The sequence below is a fragment of the Chrysochloris asiatica genome, unplaced genomic scaffold (assembly GCF_000296735.1).
Source record: "Chrysochloris asiatica unplaced genomic scaffold, ChrAsi1.0 scaffold00048, whole genome shotgun sequence".
Taxonomy (NCBI): domain Eukaryota; kingdom Metazoa; phylum Chordata; class Mammalia; order Afrosoricida; family Chrysochloridae; genus Chrysochloris; species Chrysochloris asiatica.
In genome coordinates this window covers 7,413,157-7,440,143 of record NW_006408566.1, presented here as the reverse complement: position 1 = coordinate 7,440,143, position 26,987 = coordinate 7,413,157, and the positions used below count along the sequence as shown (strand labels likewise).

General features: G+C 38.6%; 1 protein-coding gene across 3 annotated transcripts in view; it reads left to right on the top strand.

The window, feature by feature from the left end:
• PDE4B (phosphodiesterase 4B, cAMP-specific) overlaps nt 1-19,293 on the top strand; it is an 814,686-nt gene extending 795,393 nt beyond the window's left edge. The window contains exons 8-16 of one of the 3 annotated variants that reach the window (XM_006862448.1): nt 584-677; nt 6,797-6,975; nt 8,411-8,509; nt 8,648-8,812; nt 11,038-11,137; nt 13,189-13,343; nt 13,456-13,578; nt 14,291-14,473; nt 18,113-19,293. In XM_006862448.1, coding sequence (XP_006862510.1) covers nt 584-677; nt 6,797-6,975; nt 8,411-8,509; nt 8,648-8,812; nt 11,038-11,137; nt 13,189-13,343; nt 13,456-13,578; nt 14,291-14,473; nt 18,113-18,478 — 1,464 coding nt within the window. In that variant the 3' untranslated portion in view covers nt 18,479-19,293. The remainder of the gene's footprint in view (nt 1-583; nt 678-6,796; nt 6,976-8,410; nt 8,510-8,647; nt 8,813-11,037; nt 11,138-13,188; nt 13,344-13,455; nt 13,579-14,290; nt 14,474-18,112) is intronic. The other 2 variants (XM_006862449.1, XM_006862450.1) reach the window with 2 other exon arrangements.
• The last annotated feature ends 7,694 nt before the right edge of the window (nt 19,294-26,987 follow it).

The following is a 26,987-nucleotide window of genomic DNA, read 5'->3' as shown; positions in this document are numbered from 1 at the left end:
TATGTGTCTTTGGTAGAATATGAAATATTTTCATGTGTATGTTTTCTGTAGAGCAGAACTCATCTGTAATGATGTAATTTGTGTTGTCAGTTCACTGAGGCTGCTTATTTTGAAATAAGGGCATGTTACACTTCATTGTATTTAAATGTTCTGTATTCTTTCCATTAATCTTATTCACTTTACTAAACTCTGTTTTTAGGGATGCTATGTTCCCCTTTTTTTCTCCTTAAACTTTTCACGTGTATTCTCCTTTTACTGGGTAAATGAATGATATTTTAAAGCTAATTTCTAATAAATGTATTTTTAAATTTACTTTCATGTTAAAGTAAAATGATCTTGACCGGTATTGAAATTCCTTTACTTATATATTTGCATCTCCCAAACAAAGCAAATATTAATTCCACGAAACTTAAAGAAACCTTTTTCCTAAGATGACACTGAAATAATTTTAAATTATATGTCACTTATCTAATGGTATCTGTTTGTCCAGTCTCTTGCTCTTTAGACAGTAAAGCAGGAAACATTTATAATGATAATGTTATTTTTTTTGTTTGTTTAATGCATTTTTGTTTCTTATGCACAGTTTAAAAGAATGCTGAATCGGGAACTAACACACCTGTCAGAGATGAGCCGATCAGGAAATCAAGTGTCTGAATACATTTCAAATACTTTCTTAGGTAAGATATTAACTGGGAAACTTGTTCCATAATGGATATTTTTCTATATTAATGTTTGCAATGCATCAGTGACATCCTTAAATAATTTTGCAGTAGGGTTAAATCACATAAAATACATTCAAAATAAGAAGTAAAGGTAACCTTAAAGGGGAAAAAAATTATATATATATTTGGAGCTCTGGTGGCATAGTGGTTACAACTCAGGCTGCTAACCTCAAGATCGGCAGGTCGAAACTACCAGCCGGTCCTCAGGAGAAAGATGAGGCTTTCTGCTCCCATAAAGATTTATAGCCTCGGAAACCCTGTACAGGGTCACTATGAGTCAGAACCAACTCCTCGGTACTTAACAACAACAACAACAACAAAATATAAATATGCCATAAAGTGATATTAAAAACAATGAAGAAGAATTAAACAACCCACCCAAGACAGAGATAATTAATGGGTTAATTGTATTTACATGAATCTTATCTGCTCACCCATTTCCACCTATGCCAAGACCTCTGATGGTTGGGGGGAGGGGTTCAGCAGTAGGGACAGCTCCAATGGCTCCTCTGATGGTATTATTTAAATGCTTCTAATAACTGGGCTTTGGGCAAAAAAGTTTCCTCCTAGGTGGTCTATCTATTGTTGGGGAATATCTCTAGAGAGATTGGATTAATGAGAATAAGCTTTGGAAACAATTTGACAATCTCTTTGCTAAATTATTTCTTAAAGACAAATAGGAGGAGGGAAGAGAAGAGATAAAAGCTTCCATGTCTCAAAGATTTTGTCTTCTGCAAGCAGCATTGTTGTCTTCCCAGTCGGAACTTTCATGTATGCTTTTCAGTTTGCCACATTGCTGGCATTTAATACATGACACTGATGAGAAATGGTTTACATGAATCAACTACTATCATGCATCCTATTTGATTACTATGGATTTCTGATCTCATGCTTAAAGGCAATTCTGTGTGTATCATCAACCGATTTGAACTCTATTTTGATTTAATAAGGGCCTCAGAATCTGCAAAAAAAAAAAAAAGTGAATGGATAGCATTTAGATCTGATTCTGTTGGCTTTCACTAAAGCTGTTAAACATTGCTAAACTGTATTTGATCAAAGGATCCCACTTTTCAGGAAACTGATCCATTCATAGCTATACATTATTGCACCTCCCTTCTTTTTTGGCATGACCACATGCCATTAAATCAATGCGCATTTCTTTCCTTGCCTTGACAAGCGTTACTTGCTTTGATGCTCAAAGGAAACACATATCTCTTCTGGTTTTATTTTAAAAAATCAATCCTGTCTCTCTAATGCCAGAGCAGTTCTTGCTATCAGCAGATCAATCAGCTGCCTCTACAGAGCCCAATATAAGGCTCACTGCATTACTCTGCAGCTGATTGGACACTGGCACAATTAACAAGTGCCTTTCCAATTGTCTCCGGTGTGTGAGTGTCTGAGGCACCTGTTTTTCTCCAGCTGCATCTATGACAACCTTGTATCAGAGAACAAAGGAGAAGAATTTTTTTTGTACAGCATAGCTCTACAAAAGTGGCTAGAAGCTAATTGAACAGAAAACATTACATATTGATAATTTTCTTCTCCCTTCTCCACCTTTATCCCTTTGAAGACAGGCATCTTCCACTAACCACTGCAGATATTATCTGTTCTGTACAGCACCCAATTAGTACTAATATTTTTTTAAAATAAATTAGAAGGAGTTTTAGGGTAATTTGATAGGTAAATGTCCATGATAGAGAGGGATAAATCAATACATGCAGTAAACACTTTTTTGTTTTCATAAGCATTGCATTTTTAAATGTCAGAACTTGTCCTTCTTCTAAAAGAGACTCCTACTACCAAAGTTAAAGGCACCTAACGTGCCTGAGCCTTCAATTTTTCAAGACTGGATTCAAGCAATTCTGTTCATTTGTAGTCTCTTTCACTGTTGTTTGCCAAGGACAACAAGTACTAATTAATCTTTTTTTGAATTGTCATAGGCTCTCAAGCTAGAAAACGAATAAGATAATAAAGATCAGTTCTCAGTCTCAACAACTCTTTCTTCAATATTTCATTTACTATTTGGTCCCATCTCCTGAGAAAAACAAAGTGTTTGGTTTTTTTATTGTTTCAAGGACAAGTTGTTGAGGAGGACTGGTAGAATCTCAGTCCTTACAAACTGTTAGCATTAGGACGGTGGTGTGTGTGCTTGTTACGTGTAGACCTGAGAGGACAGCAGAGATACAGAGTAGAATTTTAAATGTCCTTGGGAGAATATAATGAGAGCAGAAAATCATATAGACAAAAGCTGCTTCAGTTGCCTCATCTGTAAACTGGGAGCAATAGACTAGAAGATGCTCTAACATTCGATGGCTGTGATGTGGACTGACTGTCTAGCAGTTTTGCTAAAATGTACCTGGCAACCTGATGCTCTGTGATGGACTTAAAATTTATCACATTTAAAAACCAATAATCAAATGGAAGGAGGTGTTTCCAAACTACAAATGCAAGTACCATCTTGTGAGCAATGATTAGTGTTCCTGAAGGACCATGATGCCTTCTCATGGACTGTCAGATGCATAAGTGACCTAAGTGATCACATATTCGCATTTCCTTGTTTGGCCAGAGAGAAGATTGAGGCCCAGAGTGGCAAAATAACTTCTCCAGGGTTACTCAGCTAATCCAGTCCTACAACCGGGACTCTAGTTTCATGAATACCACACCTAAATACCCAATTTGTCCTTGGACTATGAAAGAAGGCTGTTATAAACTCAGAGAACATATGGAAGAAAAACACATTTTAAAGACTCTTAAAAATATGCAGATTATTCTGGAGAAAAGTCTGTAAGAATTAAGACTACAGGACTTAAAAATAAAGTATATTTATTAACAATTTCCAATACTATAAAAGATTCTTGTCAGATCATGGCAACCATCTCTGTTAGTACAACATGAAAAGATTTAAACTAAACCAGAAGAGCAATGTCTCAGTAACAGTCATTGCATGTCAAAATTTGTCATGCAAGGAAACGGGAAATCACTTGCTCCAAGGATCGGTAAAATTTGTGTTGTTCTCATCTCAATGGATGCTGCCCAGATGAACAAACAGCAAGCAAGAGATCATTCCCCAAATCAGGGACTTACCAATGCTCTTCTATGGCCCTAGGCAGCTGGGAACTGGTACACAAAGAAAAAGAAATGTATCTTACATCAGGGGAAGGGAGGCATGATCTAGCAGCCAGGAGCTTAGATAAAACACATTTTTTAAATGTCATATGACAATTTGGTAATGTTTTTCTTTGCATGTTTTATTGTGGTTTGGGTGAAAGTTTACAGAGCAAATAAGTTTCCCATTGAACAATTTATGCACTTTCTGCTTTGTGACATTAATTGCAATTCCAGCAATGTAGTAGTATTCTTTTCATTTCTTCTCTGGGCTCCCCATTTCCATTTGTTGGTTTTTTTTTTTTTTTTTTTTTTCTGCCTCTTCCTGCCTTCTGAACTTCTTTTGCGGGGTGGGGACAAATGCTGCCTTTTTAGTCTAAGGTTGATTGTTCTGAGAACCAAGTGCCTCATGGGTGTCACTTTATAGGTCTGTTTATTGTTTGGCTGAAAGGTGATCCCTGGAAGCGGATTCGCTTTCAGGTTTGAAGGGTGTGTAAGGGGCATAGTCTTGGCAGCTTGGTTAATAGTTTCATAGACAGAAGAAAACTACCATTCTTTCCAATCTCCTACTTTCCCTCTGAGAAGCTAGAACTTAGAATTTCAAGAAGCAAGGAAAAGTGCCTACTCATTTTCATCATTACAGGCAGGGAATTAGCAAGAAAAATACCCGCATTATTCCATTACCAGAGTTTTTGACATGAGCTTTTCTTGTATCTGATTTTTCTGTCTGTTTGCTTTATACTGGACAATGATTTTCCCACTCTATTCTGACCATTCAGTGAATTTAAAGTGTTTCTTGTGATTCCTTTAGTGTATGTTTCAGGTTATTTCCCTACTCTGCTGGGTAAGCATTAAACAGAGGAAATTCAGAATAGGGAAACCTATCAGTTGTTCCATTGCCTGCATTGGGGAACACCCATTAATGCCAAATTGGCACTTACTGTGAATAACGGCTTCCTTCTTTATTGAAATTTTCTAGACATAGTCATGGTTCAGGTCAATTACTTGCTGATGTAGGGAATCTTTAATTAAACAAAGGGGGAAAGCTGCTAGTCTTGCTAGTGATCACTCAGGAGAATCTAACAGATTCTTCAACCAGACCTGAAACATGGTGGTCGTGAAGGGCAGGAGCTACTGTAGCTTTTCATTTAGCATAAAGTAGTCATTATTAGGAGAAAAGTAGCAAGAATAAAAAGTAATTTAAAAAGTAATATAAAATATGGGTTTTCTGCCAGAGATTGTGAGGCAGGAAAGAGATTTTTAGCAGGAACTTCAAGACCTGGGCTCTATGCTTGGCCAGAATGAAGTCAATACAAAGTTAAATCACTTGGCCAGGAATGAAGTCAATACAAAACAAATGTCAGCTGTATAGATTGCCCTTTGAGCTTGGGTAAATTGGTGACTTCATCTGAAAAATGAGAGTGTGGGATTATGACTGGTTCCCAACCTGCCTGATCGTCAGAGTCACTTGGGAAGATTAAAACTAATACCGATTCCCTAGGTTTGGATGGTGCTCATGAATCTGGTTTGTTGTGGTTGTTGTGTTTAAGTTCCCTGGGTGCTACTGATGCTAAAGTTAAATTGGAAAGCACTAAATTAACTGAGATGATCACTAAAATTCCTCCCTAAACTGAAGTCATAGGCTGATGAGTATAGGAGCTCAGGGACACTTTAGAGGCAATACCAGATGTTAGTGACAGGGAGCCTCTAGCTTCAGCATGCAGCCAGATGGTGAGGCATGCAGGGAGGCTGGTCCTGTCTCAGTGTACTTGTTCTGCTTTGATGCATTACCCACAGAGACCTGTGAGCAGGCAGAGGTCTCTGGGGAGAACATGTGACTGTATCATCATCTCCAAGAATCTGAAAGATCCCAGCCTGCCATCTGGAAACACGTTTTTTTAAATGGAGAATTTGTCTATGCACTCATTTTCATGGTAACAAAAATTCATTGTCACTGAATTCATTGCAACCCATAGCAACTCCAGAAGACAGAGGAGAGCTACCCCAGAGGGTTTCCAAAGCTGTAAATCTGTATGGCTGCAGACTGCCGTATCTGTCTAGTGGTGGGTTTAAACCATCAACCTTTCAGTTAGCAGCTGACCACTTAACCTTGTGTGGCACCAAGGAGAGGCACTTTGGAAAACTGCATTAACCCTTTCAGTCACAGGGTGTCTTTTAGTTCAGTAAAGTGGCTCTTACCCAGTTTAGTAAATGACTGATTGCTTCAGTGTGCTCACAGGCATCCTGTGCCCTGAAGGAGTTAATGCACTTTTTCCAGAAAAGCTCAGGATCCATCCCCTGTGATGTGAAAGTAAATATTTGCTTGCTGGTATTTTTAATAGCATAATATAAAGGAAAGAGTTTCTTGGAGCAGGAAGGCATGTTTTCACTAATCCCTGCTTCGTTGTTACCAAGTTGAAGCAAAACTTTCCTTTAATTAAATGAGATGATTATAATATTTAATAATCATACCTAATTTAATCAATGCAATGTGTAATACATATGAGAAGACTTGGTATTATTATTTATTAGCAGAACTAGTAGATACAACACAAGAAAAGACTATGGTCTTCCTGTAAACCACAATTCAAAATCAATCATGGCTTTAAAGTAGTTGTTTGAAGATTATGAGCCACTTATGATATAGATATTCTTCATCTAAACTGAACACAGCTAATGTCATTTGGGTTTTTTTAAATAAGAAATAAACAAAAGTAATAAATTACAGAGTAGATTACAAAGTCTGCTTTTATAAACTTGACTTTACCTACCTTTTTGATTATACAAGTTAATAATGTTAACCACTTTAATAAAAATCTACCTGCAAATATTAATGTTTCATACTGTAAATACACAAGTGTTGTTGTTATTAAGTGCTGTCGAGTTGGTTCCGACTCATAGAGACCTTGTATAGGGTTTCTGAGGAGTGGCTGGTGGATTTGAAATATATATCACCTTTTCTGTTGCAGACAAGCAGAATGATGTGGAGATTCCATCTCCCACCCAGAAAGACAGAGAGAAAAAGAAAAAGCAGCAACTCATGACACAGATAAGCGGAGTGAAAAAACTGATGCATAGTTCAAGCTTAAACAATACGAGCATCTCGCGCTTTGGAGTCAACACGGAAAACGAAGATCATCTGGCCAAGGTGTGTATAAACTAAGGGTGTGTGCCCGTAGCTCTCTGCTGTGCAATGGAGAGATGCTAAGAATTACTTTGCTTTATTGTTACTTTTTTTATGATCAGAAGTTGATGGGGCCCCTTTATCCATTAAGGGGACTCTCAGTTGAAGATTTGTCTACCATACCAAAGGACCATTTTTTGTACTGAATTGGGTGTCCCTTGGTAATGGATTGTTGTTGTTGTTGTTAAGTGCCGCCAAGTCAGTTCCGACCTATAGCGACCCTGTACAGGGTTTCCAAGGGTGTAAATCTTTACGGGAGTAGAAAGCCTCATCTTTCTCCTGCGGAGCGGCTGGTAGTTTTGAACTGCTGACCTTGTGGTTCACAGCCCGATTCGTAACCACTACGCTACCAGAGCTCCTCACAAATGGAGGAGACTGCTGAAGAAACACTGGGAGGGCCCAAAGGGCGGCCAGGAGATAGAACTGACTTCATTCTTGACAAGATTTCAGAGACTGTGTGCCAAGAGTCGATGGGAAATTCTGTACTAACTGGGAGAGTTGGAGAAGAAATGATGAGAAATTGACAGCACTGACTTTTGAGCCCCAATCCCAATAGTGAAGGATAGCATGTTATTGTTGTTAAGTGTCATCAAGTCAGTTCCGACTCATGGTGAACTGCGGAGGGTTTTCAATGTGGGTTTGCAGGATTGCATAGAAAGGATTTATACCTTCTCTAAGCAGCTGTACAAGGCAACTACTAAAGTTCTCTCATCCTTGTGAGATTATGAAATGAGCTTAATGTGAGAAACAGCATTCGTTGAGACCTTCTGAAAACTATTATTAAAGGAAGGTTAACAAAACACTGGACCAAACCTCTGAAGTGAGCCCCAAACCCTTACTCTAGGCAATAGTTATGAATGGGATAAATTGCTTCTTGAGTCAGAAAACCCTAAAATAAAATACATCCCTCATAACCTTTTGCATGTAAAGGTTTTCCCCTAAATTGAGGTTGTCTTATGCACATTCTAGTAGCTGAACCTCTAACTTGGCTCTTAGTGATAATAAGAAGTAAAGGGGAAAAAAGAATTTCCCAGATGGTTGTTAATAGGCCAGTGAGCAACATGATAGACAGGAAAATGGAGCTAGAGTGATCTCTACTCGCTTGCAGACACTTTTGAATGCAACGTTGGTGGAAGGCTGACATATGACAAATACAAGCCAGCAACTAAACTTTTAAATAGCATACACATTTTGGGGGTTCAAAAGTCAAGATGTACAGAAGCCAGTAGCTAAAATGAAGAAGACACCAACTGCCCTAGGCCATTTCATTTCAGATTCTCTAACAACTGGAGCACCCTAGAGATTTAGGCAGTCATTACTCAAGAAATTAAAGAAAAGTATGAGGTGTGGTAACAAAATTGTCCCTATCCCTAAATCCCTCTTAACTTTTTAATTATAGGAGCTTGAGGACCTGAACAAATGGGGCCTCAACATCTTTAATGTGGCTGGATATTCACACAACAGGCCTCTAACATGCATCATGTATGCCATATTCCAGGTGAGTAAACAAGAACAAAAGTTGCCTGTTCGATTGGATTGCTATTTATGAATTTATTTATTCCATTTTATTTTCTAATTTGACTATTCTCTGTTTTTGAACATCCATTTGTTATGTTTTAATCCACTTTCTACATAGGAAAGAGACCTCCTAAAAACATTCAAAATATCCTCTGACACATTTGTAACCTACATGATGACTTTAGAAGACCATTACCATTCTGACGTGGCATATCACAACAGCCTGCATGCTGCTGATGTAGCCCAGTCAACCCATGTTCTTCTTTCTACACCAGCATTAGACGTGAGTAGTTATGGTTTGTTTTCACACCTTCCCGTCTTCTTTTAAAAGGGCTGTGCAATATGTAGTGCATTTGCAAAATTAATTAGGTAACTGCATATTGCAACTGTTATGAAAGTTCTTTATTATGTCTATTTCAAATCCACTGTCATCTAGTAATTACAACTCATAATGACCCTATAGGACAGAGCAGAGCTACTCCATAGGATTTCAAAGGTGGTAAATATTTATGGAAGCAGACTGTCGCATCTTTCCCTCATGGTATGGCTGGTGGGTTCAAACTGCCAAACTTTTGGTTAGCAGCCAAGTGCTTCCACCACAGTGACAATTGTTGTTGTTGTTGTTGTTATGTGCCATGGAGTTGGTTCCAACTCATAGCGACCCTGTACAGGGTTTCCAAGGTTGTAAATCTTTACGGGAGCAGAACGCCTCATCTTTCTCCCATGGAACCGCTGGTAGTTTCGAACTGCTGACCTTGAGGTTAGCAGCCCAACTCGTAACTACGCTACCAGAGCTCCTTACAGTGACACTAGGGCTCCCTTAATATACATAGCATTCATCAATTAGTTATTTATGAAAATGGATGACAGTTCTTTTAATATTAGTGCAAGCTTTATTTTGCATACCTTACAAATCGAAAATTATTCCATTTTCAAGGCATTAACATACTCTCCAGGGCAGAAGCAATAGCTTACTCTTCATGGTATCGCTAGTATCAAATAAGTATAGCTCATAGTATATTTTGGTATATAGTATATTGAGTGTTCTTGTACTGATATGAAATGCCCAATTCCATAGCAGGCACTATGAGAAAATATAATATTTTCTTTATTGTTCCTGTTAAGGATAAGGATCTATAAATTATCCTCTTAAGAGTTTATGAAACTGATTCTATGGTTTGAAAGAAAAAAGTTACTGAAAAATTTAGGACAGAGAATTTAGTATTGCTGAATTTAGTATTTGGCAGTGTTCCATCTTGCCAAATAAGATCTGAAATGGTTGCTAGGATGCTGTCCCCTTACAGATTAGTGCATTTCATTAATTAATTATTTAATTCATTTCATCACTGTGTCCAGCAGGTTATGATTTTACTTGACAGACAGGGCAGATGGTGGTCAAGTATTTCCAAATACACTGACTCACTTCAGAAAGGGATGCATAAACCCTCGCCAGGCCCACTCTTTCCAGCTCAATTTGGGAAGTGAGGAAAGATTAAACTCACCACAACCCCATTGCTTGGGTTCCATGTTTTCTAGAAAAAAGAAACCCAAGAAGATTGAAGATGTGAGATCAAGCTAAGGGTGTTTTATCCCCTAAAGGAAGGATATAATATTATGTTGATGCTCTGTACAAATATCCCATAGTATGTCAACACTGTTCATTAACTATACTCTGCTGTTGATAGACTATCTACTGTGTGGCCAGGAATTCTCTATGAGTGGCACAGAAGTTTAGAATAGGGAGGGCTCAGTGGGTCTTGGAGTAATTAGATTTGTTGTCATGGGACAAGTAGAAAGTGACTTGGTATAGAGGATGAGGAAAGACTTTTTTTTCAGCTTGGGAAACAGCAGTGATGTATACCTAAATAAATACAGGGTTTAAATCATTGAGCATGGGGAGGGGCAGAAAAGCCTTCATGACATAACAAGTTGAACAAGGGGTGTTAGGTTTGACTCTTGGAAATAGTCTCAAATCTTGCCCATAGTAAGCAATCAAAAATATTGAATGAATGAATGTATTATAGCTTATGATTACACTATTAATTTATCTTTGGGAAATAATTTATTGTTTGTCTTACAACTCTGTAATTTGGTCTTTGTTCTCTAAATTATTTAGTTTTTAAAAATATGAATGTGGGTAAGTCTCAGAGCAGGGCCAGTTTGGCTTGCTTCTTTGACTTGCATAAGCATGATGCTGACATACTACTTATCCAAGAAACAAATAATACATAATTTACATAAACCATTGACATCATGCTAGTGCCTTCCCAAGGCTTGTCCTGAAGGCTTGATTTGGGAGAATACATTCTGACCATTACCCCTTTCACTTCAGAGACTAATTATGATGAACAGAATTGGACATTTTAGTATAATTAACATATTCAGATAATATGTAAATCAACAAAGCTTCTCTCAATAAGAATTCAATGGGAAACTTTTAAAATGCAACTGACTAAATCAGATGGGTGAATAGGATATGAAGTTAAATGCCCTCATTTTGCTCCCCAGGCTGTCTTCACAGATTTGGAAATTCTGGCCGCCATTTTTGCAGCTGCTATCCATGATGTTGATCATCCTGGTGTTTCCAATCAGTTTCTCATCAACACAAGTGAGTTCACCACTAGAATAGTCATTTGAGATAATTGTATGATTCATTGCTTATTTTTTCCCTCTTAATGTTTTCATTATGGATAATAGCAAGAATAATAATGATGTAATCCTTTTATTTATTTTATTCCACACAAAGTGGTCAAACCTTTCCTGGATAGTGTGTCCAATCTGGCAGCACAAGTTTTGAGCTTCATGGAGCACTTGGAGAGTTTGGAAAATATGATATGTGAGGAAAGAGTAACAGATGTGGAATCAGCCAGGAACGACAAGAGATAATATGATGATGGTTTTTAGTAATATGCAGGGCTCACACTCAGAGCATAGTGACCCACTAAGTACCCCTTTCTGCTGAGGAAGCCAACTTAGATGTTGGATCTGAGAATGGGAACCCCCAAGCAGAAATAGTATGTTTTTTTTTTTTTAAAAGAAAAGAAAAATAAAATAGATTTCCAACATTCAAGAGGAAGGGCCATTAAAGTTCTACACAACTTTCTTCCAACAGAAAAGTTTTGATTTTGGATTGGGTTGTAGCAGAAAGGGGGATATCAGTGACATTCAGAATTGATCCAGCCTTAGAATCCTATGCTATACCCAAAGCTTTTGTCAAGTTCAAAATACTTGGTTTCCATGATAATAAAAATTTACTAATTTTGTCAGTTCATGTACTGTCTCTCAGTGATGAAAATCTAAGTACTCTTTTGGTCTGAAAATCTTTGTTATTCCCTTGTGGTCATGATTAACATCAAGTGCCGAGAGTTTGATAGAAATATTTGCACAAATTCATGTTGTAAAATAGTACTTGTCATGCTTTATCATCAGAACATTTTAGTGATCTAGATTTTAAGTACAATGCCTTTTTTTTTTTTTAATTGTTGTTTTGTTTTTACCTTATTCTTCTATTGAAAGACCATAAACTTGGGCACCTACTTTCCTGTAAGGGTTAAATCATCTGGTATCAGTGTGCTGCCATGAATCCGTTCATAGACAGGCCAATTTTTATCATACAGAACAAATGGCCTTTCTGTCATAGCTTCCACAGCACTACAACACATAAAGCTAATTTTCAGAGTTGTGCCTTGATTATAAGGTGAACAGGGCAAGAGTGCTCATGTGAATATAGTCCATTACCCTTCAGTGTACAGAACTCAAACATTCATTAAGATCTGCCATATTAGTTAAAAAACCTGCTCTTAGTAACATATTACTATCACTCGCCTAGTATTCTTAATTAAGCTTCATGATTTGATTTTTGGAAATTGTAAAGTCTGGAATATAGAGACAGAAAGAATATTTGGCAATAAGACAACTCCAAAAAAAAAAAAAAAAAGTTATCGTTTAGTAACCATACTTATAAGAAACACCAAAATGTTGCAATATTTAAATAAAATGCAATTCTGCATGACCATTATTTTTTTTTTCAAATCCCCAACTTTTAATGATAGAGTTTTGGGAGTATATAAAAAAAGTGAATATCATTTGAAAATCTTAATCAATTTGAGAAACTTTAGAGGCAATTTTATTTTGTTCATTTCCAAATTACAAAGTGTGGAAAAACATACAGGAAATTATAGTCTACAATAAAAATAGGAGTTAGTTGCTGGGGAATACCCTTACCTAATGTCATAGTCTCCATCTGAAATGAAGACAGAGAGTAAAAGGTTTTTAAAAAGTCAATGAATTCTAATGAAAAAGGAAGCACTGATATGTACTGGAGACCTGGTGTGACCTTGCAGGATAAACACTGGACTACTAACCACAGTTCAAACTCACCAGCTGCCCCTTGGAAACTCTATACATGGTTGCTATGAGTCGGACCCAACTCAATGCCACTTAACAATAACAACAATATGTACTAGAAGCTTTTTTTTTTTTTTTTTTGCTTAGTTACTGACTACTTCTTTGTGAAGAGAGATTTCAAAGGGGTGATGGCATATGGATCATTGTTCTTGAAAGCATTTGGAAGGAACTAGATTGGCATCACATTGTGGTAATGCCAATGTTTGAATCTTATCCCTTTTCATTAAGCCATCATTCTTTCTTATTCATTAGATTCAGAGCTTGCTTTGATGTATAATGATGAATCTGTCTTGGAAAACCACCATCTTGCTGTGGGGTTCAAACTGTTGCAAGAGGAGCACTGTGACATCTTCCAGAATCTCACCAAGAAGCAGCGTCAGACGCTTAGAAAAATGGTTATTGACATGGTAAAATCTCAACCTCTCTTTATTCCTCACTATTTTTCCCCATAAGAGGGGAAATTCCATTTTGTCTGATAGACTGAGCTTATTAAGAGTTTTCCTTTTCATTTAACCCAAGGTGTTAGCAACTGATATGTCCAAGCATATGAGCCTGTTGGCAGACCTGAAGACAATGGTAGAAACAAAGAAAGTCACCAGTTCAGGTGTGCTGCTCCTGGACAACTATACAGATCGCATACAGGTATTTGATACAAGCCTTTGATCGTAGATAAGTATTTGATACAAAGCCAAACCAAACAATTAAAGAAGAAGACAAACAGGGTATTTGAATCGCATGGCTTAAGTTACTAGAGCTTTGGACTTATTTGAAGAACAAACTAAGAAATAGTGGACATTTAGATTTATTTTGTAATTTATGAGGAAAAACATAGCCAATTCCTTGAATTGCTTCATTCTAAAAATAGATGGCAAAAACTATTTGTAATAGGGCATACGTGACTATTGGTCACAAAAGCTCATGTTTGGACATAAACCCCATTGACTTGAAGTTCGTTAGGTCTGTTTTGGTTTTACAAATTGCCATCAGCTGGTCTTTTCTTTCCATGAGTGGAAAGTCTGCAGGCATCTACTTTGAGTAATTCTCTGCATTCTTTCCAAACTGAGAGAAAAGAATGATAGCAGCATCTGACTTAAAATGTCCCTTCCAATTTTAAAATTCAGTGACTGTCTATATAAGAAGACATACGTTTCCTCTTTGGGACTCTGTAATGGTAAATGACAAACCCTGGCCATCACCATTGTAATAATGCTTTTTTTGGTGTACGTACCATAATTACATTGCAACTAAAATGTTCTTGGGTTTAGTACCAAGTGTACTAGTACAAGAGGAATGAAATGTTCTGGTAGTATTTACACCTAATTTCATGAGATGTTTTAAAATTTGATAATTTCAGGTTCTTCGCAACATGGTACACTGTGCCGATCTGAGCAACCCCACCAAGTCCTTGGAATTGTATCGGCAATGGACAGACCGCATCATGGAGGAATTTTTCCAGCAAGGAGACAAAGAACGGGAGAGGGGAATGGAGATTAGTCCAATGTGTGATAAACATACAGCGTCTGTGGAAAAATCCCAGGTATCTAACATGAGGTTTTCATGGTTTTTGTGAGCTATGCTGTTTGCAGTGCAGGGCATTTCTATCTCCTTTCTTTATTTTAACAGAATATACATATATATGTATATATTCTGAATTGAAATTACAAGGAAGCAATTACCCATTTGGTTCCATTTTATTCGTGACCCATTTGCCTTTTCCATTACACTTTATTTCCCAGGGTGGGGATAAAGCAGTCATCAAAAACCCATCAAAATTTGGACTGTGTATCCCCTAACAGTTTAGATAATTTTCTATGACCTTAGAAATCTAACTAGGTCAACTGGATGTTGCTGTCTCCTCCATCTTGTCTCCATCCCATCTGTCTCTGTTTTTCCCAAGTTGCTCTTTATATAGCAGCTGTACTCCTCATCCTTACTTCCTGCAGCCTCTGTTTCTGTCTATCCCTCCATAGTGAAGCACCACCACCTGAGAAAGTGAATCTTACTCACATACATCTCTTCCACCTCAGTGTCCAAGCACTGACTGCTGTCTACTTACATGGCTCCCTCTATGCCTTTGGAAATAGGGTGGCATTTTCTGGTTGATTTGGCAACTGGTGTGTTCAGGCCTGTAAATCCCCTTTATAGTGAGAACAGTGGACAATACTTTGGAAATCAGGGTTGCAGATCCCAATAGTTGTGGAGTTTGTAGCACAAGATGATATTGGTATCATATCATTATAAAGGCTCTGGATCAGTTGAATTGTCTTTTTTTTTTTTTTTTTTTTAGGACAACAAATAGTCTGAGTCAGATGACCATGATTGAGAATAGATCTATGTTGTTGTTAAGTGTTGTCGAGTCAATTCTGACCCATAGTGACCCTATATAGGGTTTCTTAGGAGCAGCTGGTGAGCTTGGACCACTGACTTTGTGGCTCAAACTGGCATTGCAGGGCAGCGCATTAACCCACAGCGCCACATTAGGACATCTTATCACAAAAGTATTTGGAGTGTCTTTTGTTAGTGCTTACCTTCCTTCCTTACTACCTGAAAATACCAAATTTAAAAAGCAATTTATAGCTCCTTTACAATTATTACATTGTCACTTAGAAAAACTCAATTAAATCAAGTTTTGTTGCTGTCAAGTGTCATCAATTCAGTTCTGACCCATAGCGACCCTGTATAGGGTTTCCAAAGAGAAGCTGGTGAGCTTGAACAGCCAACCTTTTAGCTTAAATGGCTTTGCAGTCTGGGGCATTAACCCACAGTACCACACCAGTACTTCAAAATCAGGTTAAGACCTGTGAAAGTGTTCTAAAATCTAATATGCTATAGAAATGAATAATAACATTAAGTTAATTAGGATCAATTAAAATAACCCACAGCTATTATTAGAATAAGATATAAATCAATAAAGGGATATAATACCTTTATATTAATAACAGTGAGTTAAAAATATTTATATGATCTGTGTGGCTTCCTCCTATTTTCCGTACATTATCTTATTTAGAGCTCAAAACAGCCGCATGAGATGGGTAAAGCAGGCATGAAGCAGTTCTCTTGGTCTCGTCTACCAGCCCCTTAATGACGCAACTACCCTCAAACCTGGTAGCGCTGGTGGTGGCTATGGAGTCTGTTCTGACTCATAGTGACCCTGAATAGATTTTCTGAGGAAGTAAATCTTTACAGTATCAGAAAGCCTCATCTTTCTCCTGTGGAATGGCTTGCAATTTCAAACTGCTGACCTTGATATTAGCAACCTGACTAGTCACCACTATGCTTAATCTCTGTCACTGTGGGCAGGCTTTCTTGTTGCCATGACATCGTCATCTACTGTAATTCCGGCTGTTGAGTCCTTAACTAAATAGTCTTGGGATTTGTAGAGTGCATTCATCCCATGACCTAGGAAGTATGCAGCTAGAAGCCACCTTTCAAAAGAGTACCAAGTGTTTCTTAGCAGAGGTACAACAATTGAATACGGAAGTGATCACACTGTGTTGAGTTCATTCCGTTTTCTCAATTGACTTGAGTTTGCTCTTCTAAGTCCCTGGAAAACACCTTAAGAATCATATCTAAAAATCCATTGAACACACATTAAGAAGTGAAAGGGGAAAATCAAGGAGTGGGTGGAAGAGAGATATAGGAACCATCCATGGTCAAGCTTTGATGACCAGTACAGATTAGAGATGCCCTGGCTTTGGTGTGAATTCTGTTTGTTAAGGTCAGAGAAGTCCCAGAGAGAAGTTAAATATCTATTTAATCAAGCTTGACCAAGGTTTGTCTGTTTGTTTAATGTAACACAACTTGGATGTATTAAATAATTGGCTAAATACCAGAATGATAATAAAGAAAAGTTTCCAGGGGTGTAGAATGGTAGCTATATGATATCCCCTTGGAACTAGTAAGTTGCCCTTCCTCAACATTCCCTGATTCTCTCCAACTCCCCAGACCATGACAGGGGAATTCCGTTCCCTCATTCAACTAGCTCCTATTCTTTCTCTCTACCTGCCCCTGCCCCCAGTGTTTCCTGTTTGTCCGACAATGTGGAGGTCAACATAAGGCCACATAGCTAGTTCATGCAGGATGCATAGCCCCTGTCTAAATCATAACAGAACCATAAGCTCTATGTTTATTCACAGGAACAGCAGCAAAAGGAACTGCTTAATTGTTTTTATTTTCCCTTCTTTCTCCTGATAGTAATGACTGTGTGCACTATGAACACAAAGCAATTGCAGACGTGTCCACAGAGGGACTATGTTTGTTTAGAGGCTTAAAGTATTTTCCAGTGTTTTGCCAAGCCTGTCTATAAGCCAAAGCATTGCACAGAACTTGAGACATTCTAGAGTAGTTAGGGCCTGATTGTCCATCATTCATTTTGGGAAAGAAGCATATTTAAAAGTTGTCAGGGAAAGAATGTTGAGTCAGAGCATGTTAGACCTAGGACTTCCTTCTCCAAAGGATGATTCACAGAATCCAAGTAGTGACAAAGTCATTCCTAACCAGAGCTAATCCAGATTTCTTACTGGAAAACATAAAAGGAAAAACAGTTGTCGGTAGTGAGAGGAATACAGGTTTTGAATCAGATTTGGTCCAAGTTCTATTAGTTACTATCATGGAACCTTGAACAAGTCTTAGTTTCCATCTGTGTAAATGGCAGATTGTGGTGCCCTTGAATCTGCTCCTTTCAACTCATAGTGAGCCAAGCACAACAGAACGAATACTGTGTGGTCTTGTGCCACCCTAACAGTCGTTGCTATGCTTTATTAACTTATTGTCACAGCCAACGTCACAGTTCATCTCACTGAGGGTCTTCCTCTTTTTCCACTGACCCTCTGTTTTACAAAGCATGATGTCCTTCTCCAGGGACTGGTCCCTCCTCATAACCTATTCAAAATAGTTTTCCAGTTATACTTGCCATCCTAACTTTTAAGGAGTTTTCCAGTTATACTTCTTCCAAGACCTACTTGTTCGGGATAGATAATGATACTTATTTTGCATGATTCAGAGAGTTATGAAGACATTTCATCTAGTGCAGAACCTTGTTCAAATAACGGATTCTGCTACTACTGATCTCTCCATTGCTATTATTGCTCTTTCTTTGCATGAAACGAGGACAGGTACTTTGGTTTTGATGGACCCATTACAATAAAGGATGTATAACCTTATTTTGTTTTTCCAGGTTGGTTTCATCGACTACATTGTCCATCCACTGTGGGAGACCTGGGCAGATCTGGTACAGCCTGATGCTCAAGACATTCTTGACACATTAGAAGATAACAGGAACTGGTATCAGAGCATGATACCCCAAAGTCCCTCCCCACCATTGGACGAACAGAACAGAGACTGCCAGGGTTTGATGGAGAAGTTTCAGTTTGAACTTACCCTAGAAGAAGAGGACTCAGAAGGACATGAAAAGGAGGAAGAGGGCCACAACTACTTCAGTAGCACAAAGACACTTTGTGTGATTGATCCCGAAAACAGGGATTCCCTGGAAGAGACTGATGTGGAGATTGCAACAGAAGACAAGTCTCCAATTGACACATAATCTCCCTCTGTGTGTGGAGATGAACATTCCACCCTTAACAAGCATGCCAGCTGTATGGTAGGGCCAGCCCACCTTGGGGGCCATGGCCTGCACAGGACAAGGGCCACCTGGCCTTTCCAGCTACCTGAGTTTGGAGCCAGAGTGAAAGACCGTGAAGCAAACAGCAGTTCAGGAAATTCCATGGTTGACTTGCCTTGCTTGCAAGTTTTGTGGAGACCTGAAGCTTTCTGTGGTACTGGACGTCATTTCCGGTCGAGACGAAATGACTTGAAAATGGAAGACACAAAGCTGAGAGATTTTTGTGCACTAAGTGTTGGAAATCTGTCCCTTCTAGTGACTGAACTTATTAATAACATCAGTTATAAATCTGCTCACCTGTCCCCTTGTCTGCCAACCTGTGTGCCTTTTTTGTAAAACATTTTCATGTCTTTAAAATACCTGTTGAATACCTAGGGTTTAGTATCAACTTCTATACAGAACAAGAATTTCAAAGCTGACGTACACTCTTTTGATTCTTTCGGGGGTAGGGGAAGTGAAGAAAATGATCTTCCTTCTGTCTTGGGCAATATCTTTCACTTTACTGTAGTTACTTTTAAATTGAAAGGATACATTCTAGACCACATTCTACTTCCTTTCCCTCCTGCCAATCCAACTCCACAGTTGCCCTTACACCTTATCTCTGCCTGCCTGCTCTGAACAGTATTCCTTCTCCTCTGGACTTTCCCTTATTTGCTCTAAAGAGAATAAAATTGAACAAACTACAGGATAGGAAAGGATAGTTGTGCTGTTCACAATAACAGTGTGTAAAGCTCAGCCGAATCAGGCAGTGTGTGCTATGCTACATCTTTGGATGCTGCACGCTTCCTTGTCTTGTCCTCTTATGCCTCTCTTCACCCATGTAACCGATGACCGGTTTTCAATTTAATGCTGCCGTCTTTCTCTTGCACTGCCTTCTGCTCTGACACCTCCATTCCTGTTTATAACAGTGTATTTATTACTTAATGTATATAATGTAATGTTTTCTAAATTATTAATTTATATATCCCAACATTGCCTGCCAATGGTGGTGTCACATTTGTGTAAAAAACAACCAACCAACAACAACAAAAAGCCAACTCTGCCTAAGAGTTGTGACTTTTTCTTGTAACATTTTGTATTGTGTGTGATGATATAACCTGAACATCACTTAAGAAAGACATACTGGCCCCTTGCCATTGAGGACATTGGTGAGCGTATTCAGAGTCTGGCCTTGTGCTTGTCTGAATTGCGAATACTGTGCAACCCCCTTGGGACATGGTTTTGGAAACAGGATTCTCCCAGCATTAGATACTACATGGTTTATATGGAACTTTTTCTTTTGTATACTTTGTTAGGGGTAGGGGGCAGTAGAATGTGGTTTTTACCATATTTATACAAATCTGTGTATACATGAGCTGGGTTATAACAGGGTTTTACTGTAATTGTGGCTTCAGCTTAGAAAGTAACACTACATTTGCTCAAAAAAGATCCCTTAAAGTATTCACAAACTACTGACTTTGAAGAGAATGCCTCCTGTCTGCCACTAAGCAGGAGTGTCGTGTTCCCATTAATTATATAAAAAAAGAATAAAACAATGTGAATTTCTAAAAAATAAAATGTGAACTGATGTCGTAAATTATGCGAATGTGAAGCTTCTTCCGATAACACTTGTTAAGCCTCTTACTGGCGGTAATCTGTTTGTAAAATATGTTTCATGCTTTCAGTTCAACATTGTGACTGAATAGTTAACGAAAGTGGCACAATTGTGCATGACCAATGGGTTTGTATGTCTGTATTGAACACTGCATTATTTCAGGTGGATATTTTATTGTCTCCAAAAGTTTTTCACAATGTATGTTATAGTATTATTATTCTATATTGTGCTCCAATGCATTCTTAAGAGACTTTTATATGAAGTGAATAAACAAAAGCATGATTAGATTAGATTGTAGGCCCCATTATTTCATGGTTAGTTTGGATGTATTATTATTATTATTATTTTGGTCTTATCATACCTCAAAAAGAAATCCAAGCACTTTGCCGGGCCATCATTGCAAAGGAAGTTTCAGTTTGTCTAAATAGTCCCCTAGCTTGAAACGTTTTATTTTCCTTAGCAACTATTCACTCAGCTCAATGATGCAGGAAAGGAAGCAAACAAAACCGCTGTGTTCAGCTCCTACAGTTTCCTTCCACCTTTTAAAAATATTAATGTTTAATCTACTAGACAAAGGGAATTCCCAATTGGCTGGGGTCCTCTAGAAAAGTGAATCATAGGATCACAGAGCACTAATGCAACGTCAGCAGACTTTTCCATTGATTCATTTCACAGATGAAGTATCTAAGGTCCAAACAATCACCTGAAATCACAGTCCACAGACTGCTGGTGGGGAAATCTATTGAATGTAAGGTTATACTTTTATTTCTGGAAAGAACGTTTTTAAATGACTAGTTGCTAAGCAAAATTCTTAATTGCTTTATTGAAATCTCGCAGTTGGCATTTAAAATATTGTTTCCTGGTGTGTGTGTGTATCATGGGGAAGGTTGCAAACAAGAATCAAGTGTACAGCCCGCAATAATTTAACCCCAAAGAAGAAGTCTATGATCAAGTAAGAGAGTCTGCTTTAGAAGAAAGACACTCAGTAAGCTGAATTTACTTTATTCCTTTATAAAGGCAGCTGGAGATGAGGCACTATTCACATCCAGCTTGCCACCATTCCTGCTTTCTGATTACACACCAGCATTTCTGAGCTTCTACACACTGAAGGACAAATGTGAATTGCTTGAAGTCACCACACATGTGACTTTTATGATGTCTAGAGCTACAACCACCCTGAATGTGCCCCGAATGCGCCCGATCTCATCTGATCTCAGAAGCTAATTAGGATCAGGCTCGGTCAGTACTTGGATGGGAGACTGACTGCCTGGGAATACCAAGTGCAGTAGGTTTTTTTTCTGGAGTCTTGTGTGGGGCTGTGGATTAATGCGCTGGACTGCAAAGTCAGTTGGAACTGCAAGGTTGGTGGTTCAAGTTCACAAGCTGCTTCTCAGAAACCCTATGCGGTATCACTCTGGGTCAGAATCAACTCAACGGCACTCAACAACAACAGAGTTATAAACATTTAGAAATATGTACAGGGAAGTGGTTCTTAGGCCTGGGTGCAATTGAAAACCACATGGAGAATACATATTTTTCAAAACACTGATGTCTGTGTGAGGAACAACATCTTAGGAGACCTTTGTGCTATAATGGCTACATTTATGCCCTTTAGATGCTTTCCTTCATTTGTCTTTACAAAAACCCAATGAAACAGTTTCTTTTATTTCCCTCAGATGAGGAGGGAACTGCAGCTTAAAGAAGTTAAAGAAATTGCCCAAAGTTAAGAAGCTAAGAACTGGGAGAGCAGGGATTTGAATTTACTCCCAGGTTTTTGATATGATTGGGCTTGGGTGGCACCCTGGACAGCCGATCATTCTAATTTACAATCTAAGTGAAGAACATGTACTCCAGAACAGAGAGTCATGCTTGTAACTACGGCTTTCTTTTGCAACGCTGGTACCTTCCCCCGCATGTGATTAGACATTCACTATTCAGTCATTATGACCAGGCACTGGTTCAGACAGGAGGAGGAGCATGGGTCTGAGATGAATAAGAGGCTTTCTGCACTCCAGAAAATTGCAATCTGCTATTGTTGCTTATCACTTGCCTTCCAGAACTCACAACCATAATTATGTTCTGAGAAAAACCACAATGAAGATAAATCTAAAAGAAAATTAATCATTTGGTTCCAAAACACAGACCATAAGTGAAGCAGTCCTCCCCCTCCTACAGTAATGTCCTTGATGGCAGCAAGTTGCTCCCAAAGCATAAATTACTATGGCACTTTTGCCCAGATGAAGGATGATAACTTGAATTCACTGCCATGGAGCCAAGTCTGACTCATAGATACCCCATGTAGGGTTTCCAAGACTGTAAATCTTTACAGAAGCAGAAAGCCTCCTCTGGCTCCCACGAAGTGACTGGTGGATTCAAACTGCTGACCTTGCAGTTAGCAGCCTGACGCATAACCCACAATACCACCAGGGTACCCTGAGGATGATAGTTTGGTACATTCAAACAAACAAACAAACAAACAAAAACACGTATAGAAACCTAAAACTGAATAATAGGATAATAGTTTCTTTCATGAATTCTAAAACTAAGTAGATTGAATTCAAATCCTAGACTCTCTACTTACTAACTGTATAGTGTTAGACAAGTCACCTTCTATCTGTGCATAAGGAAAATGGGGATAAAAAAATGCAGGTCTTGGTCCATTATTTCATTGCGACTTCTCTGATTTTCATGGCCATTTGTTGTTGTTGTTAGGTGCCATCAAGTCAGTACTGACATATAGTGACCTCATGCACAACAGAACAACACACTGCCTGGTCCTACACCAACCTCACATCCATGGCTACGCTTGAGCCCATTGTTGCTTCCACTGTGCCAATTCATTTAATTGGGGGTCTTCCTCTTTTTAGCTGATGTTCCACTTTATCTAGCATGATACCCTTCTTCAGGGACTGGTCCCTTCTGTAACATGTCTGACGTATGAGAGACAAAGTCTGGCTGTCCTGGTTTCTAAGGAGCATTGTGACTGTACTTCTCCTAACATAGATTTGTTTCTTCTTTTGCGAGTCTACTTTTGGGGTCCTGGTGTGACACTGTGGGTTAATGAGCTGGACTGCAAGGTTGATTTGAACCTCAAGGTCGGTGGTTCAACCTCACCAGCTGCTCTTCGGAATCAACTCAACAGCACTTAACAACAGTACTTTTAATATTCTCCTCCAACACCATAACTCAAATGCATCAATTCTTCTCCAGTCTTCTTTATTCATGGTCCAACTTTCACATGCATATGAGGCTTTTGAAAAATACCATGGCTTGGGTTAGGCTCAAACTGACATATTTGCTCTTGAACACTTTAAAGAGGCCTTGTGCAGCAGATTTGCCTATTGCAATATGTCATTTGATTTCTTCACTGTTTCTTCCATAAGTGTTGATTATTGATCTAAACAAAATGAAGTCGTTGAGAGTTTCCATTTTTTTTTCCATTTATCTGGATGGTATTTGTTGGTTCAGTGGTGAGAACTTTTGTTTTCTTTACATTGAGGTACAACCCATGCTGAAGACTATAGTCTTTGATCTTCATCTGTATTTTAAGTCCACTTCATTTTTGGCAAACAAGGTTATATCATCTGCATATCACAGGTTGTTAACAAGTCTTCCTCCAATCCTGATGCCACATTTTTCTTCATAGAACCCAGCTTCTCGGATTATTTGCTCAGCATACAGGTTGAATCAGTATGGTGAAAGATTAAATAACTATTTGCTCAGCATACAGATTGAGTAACCTTGGAGCACACTTTTCCTAATTTCAAACCATTTAGTGTTTCCTTGTTCTGTTTGAATAACTACCTCTTGGTCCATGTACAGATTCCTCATGAGCACAATTAAGTGTTCGGAATACATGTTCTCTGTAATGCTGTCCATAGCTTGCCATGATCCATACAATCGAAAGGCTTGTCATAGTCTATAAAGCACAGGAAATCATCTTTCTGGTATTCTTTGCTTTCAGCCAAGATCCATCTGATGTCAAAAATTATATTCCTCATTCCTTGTTCTGGTCTGAAAATGGCTTGAACAGCTGACAATTCTCTGACAATGTACTGTTGCAACCGTTTTTGTAATATCTTTAGCAAAATTTTACTTACATATGATATTAATGGTATTGTTTGATAATGTCTGCATTCCATTGGGTCACCTCTTTGGAATAGGCACAAATATGTATCTTTCTCCAGTCAATTGGCTAAGTAGTTGTCTTCTAAATTTCTTAGCATAGATTAGTGAGTGTCATGGTCACTTAGTGATCAAATAAATGCTAAGAGACTTAAGCCTATTAACCAAAGTTGGAAAGTTTTAACTGCTGACCTTGTAGTTAACACTCCAGTGCTTATCCTAAGCACAACCAGAGCCCCAAGGCTTATGTTGTTGTTGAAGTGTCAAAAAGTTAGTCCTGACTCATAACAACTCTGTACATAGTATCCAGGGACTGGCTGTTGGTTCTGAACTGACCACTTGAAGTTAGCAGTCCAGTGTTTATCCTAAAGTCCTACACCAGGACTCCATATCAGGACTTGTTGTTGTTGTTGTGTGCCATCGAGACGTTACCGACCCATAGCGACCTTATGCACAGCAGAACATGTAGTGAGGATTAAATTAATCAGCATACACAAAATTCTTAGAATCATTAGCACCTACATGTGGCAATGTAGGTTCAGTACTGGACTGTGAACCACAAATTCAGCTGCTCAAAATCACTAGCTGCTCCTATAGAGGGTTGCTATGAGTCGGAACCTACTCAACAGCATTTAACAACAACAACACATAGGTTCAGGTTAGGTTCCTGTCCCTTCCAAAAGACTAAAATATCATAGAAGTCACACTGGATGTTATTTTCTATTGAACTTCCTATGCCTAATCCAACATCCAGAACAAATAACATTTGTTGAACTGAATTGAACAATTACTTGCATGAATAAAATGTCACATCATACTGAAGGTTAGCTTTAAAGCAAAAAAAAAATAAAAAGAGAGAGAGAGAGAGACTGGTTTCTGAATTCTGAAATGATAAAATCATATAACTCTAGAACCAAGAATTTTTCAGACATCAACCCCCCCCCCATTTTATAACTTAGTAAATTGTTTCCTTTTATAACTTAAGAAACTGAGATGACTGGTAACCTTCTTGAGATTGCAGTTACTCAATAACATATTTCTTGACCCCTAGCATACTGTTATTTCTGAAATTTCATGGAGTTCAGGGGTCTTAGACAAAATATCACCTTCTTTACTTCTCAAACTCCTTCTATAGTCAGTGGAATGGACTGTATGTTCTAACAGGCCATTTACAGTTATTAAAGATATTATGTTTTATACCAAGGAATTTTTGTTTCATTGAGGCTTTTCTCAGTTCTTCAAACATATCAATTATTTCCTTGTTATAGCTAGGGTCAGTGGAAACATCATTTAAGAGAAGCAAATTCTATGTAAACATAGTCTGAGAATTAGATCGTAGACTGTGAAGGTGAGTAGATACCTACTTTCCCACTTTATATTCATGCAAACTTCAGGCAGATCATTTTTTTTATTTTTTAAATGTTTTATTGTGAATTATGTGATATTTTACATGGTAGAACATTAGCTTTACATTCATCCTATTGTTATCATTTCATTGCCATGGTTCCAATCCCCTCCATGCTACATCAACCAACCAAAGGGTATACCCTGCAAGCCTTCCCCTGTTCGTCAGCACACAGCCCCTCTCCCTCTCTGGGTCTCAAGTCCCCATCCATTCCATCTCTCCATGTCATCATCTCTGCCCCATCTCTGGCATCACTGCATCTCTTGGTAGGGTCCCGCATTCTGCTCATCTCTCTTAATGGTCCCAGGGACCTCTGCTCCTGGAAAGTCAACCACTCCTCTCCTCTTGCTACATAATGTCTCCCTTTACATTTCCAACCCTCACAGTCAGTCCTGGTAGCAATTATTCACTATTATGCCACATGAGAGCCATCCCCATCTCCTGTCATCAGTCCTGCCTAGAAAGATTGGATACTACTCAGTGGAGATTCTACCTTCCTCCATGCCCTCTGGATCTAGGCTCTTTCTTGAAAGCTTGTAAGCCAGTCACTTCTTGGCTTTGTAGCCCCCCATTTTGGGTAACCAATGTCCAAATTGCCCACACCTGTCTACCCTGTGTATCAAGGGGGTGGGAATGACCCTCACTGTAAAGATTTGTTCCCTCTTTTGAGCTACTGCATCCATAGGTGTACATCAAGTTCATCAAATTGTATCAGAGTGCTCTTTTTTTCCTCTTCTTTCTTCTTCTAGTTGAGCTCTGATCATCCAGCCATTGATGCCAGGTCAAGTGGGTAGTATCTGCAAGTGTGGGTGTTCTTGTACATATGCCTTCACTTCTTATCAGCTGAATCCTTCACTCTCCACTCTAGTCCTTTGTGGCTATGTCACTGATTCTGGTCCCAGGAGTTCCCAGGTCTTGCCACACTGCTGGCTAACCAGGTCTCCACCCAGGTTGACAGGAGTCTATTGAACGTGGTAGGGCTTAGCTTGCATTTCATTACTGTTTTTCCCTAACTTCCCCTTATTAGTGCCCAATGTGGTCACCAGTCAGAGTTTGTGTCTGCTCGTTTTTCCACTGAGTCTTAGTCTTATAAGGGGGTTTGCCCTGAGGGGACCCGACCGCTTGCCTTGATGTCTCTTGGGTGAGCAACTTCTTATTGTTTTGTATTTTTTCTGTCAGTCTTTCTTTCAAGAAATGTCTTCTGTTCTAGCCACTCCAGGCTGAACTGCTTGCCCTTTCAAATGGAAACTTCCTACCTCAGAAGATTCTGGATGCTGTTCAGGATTCCACCTGTGGTCTTATGTAAC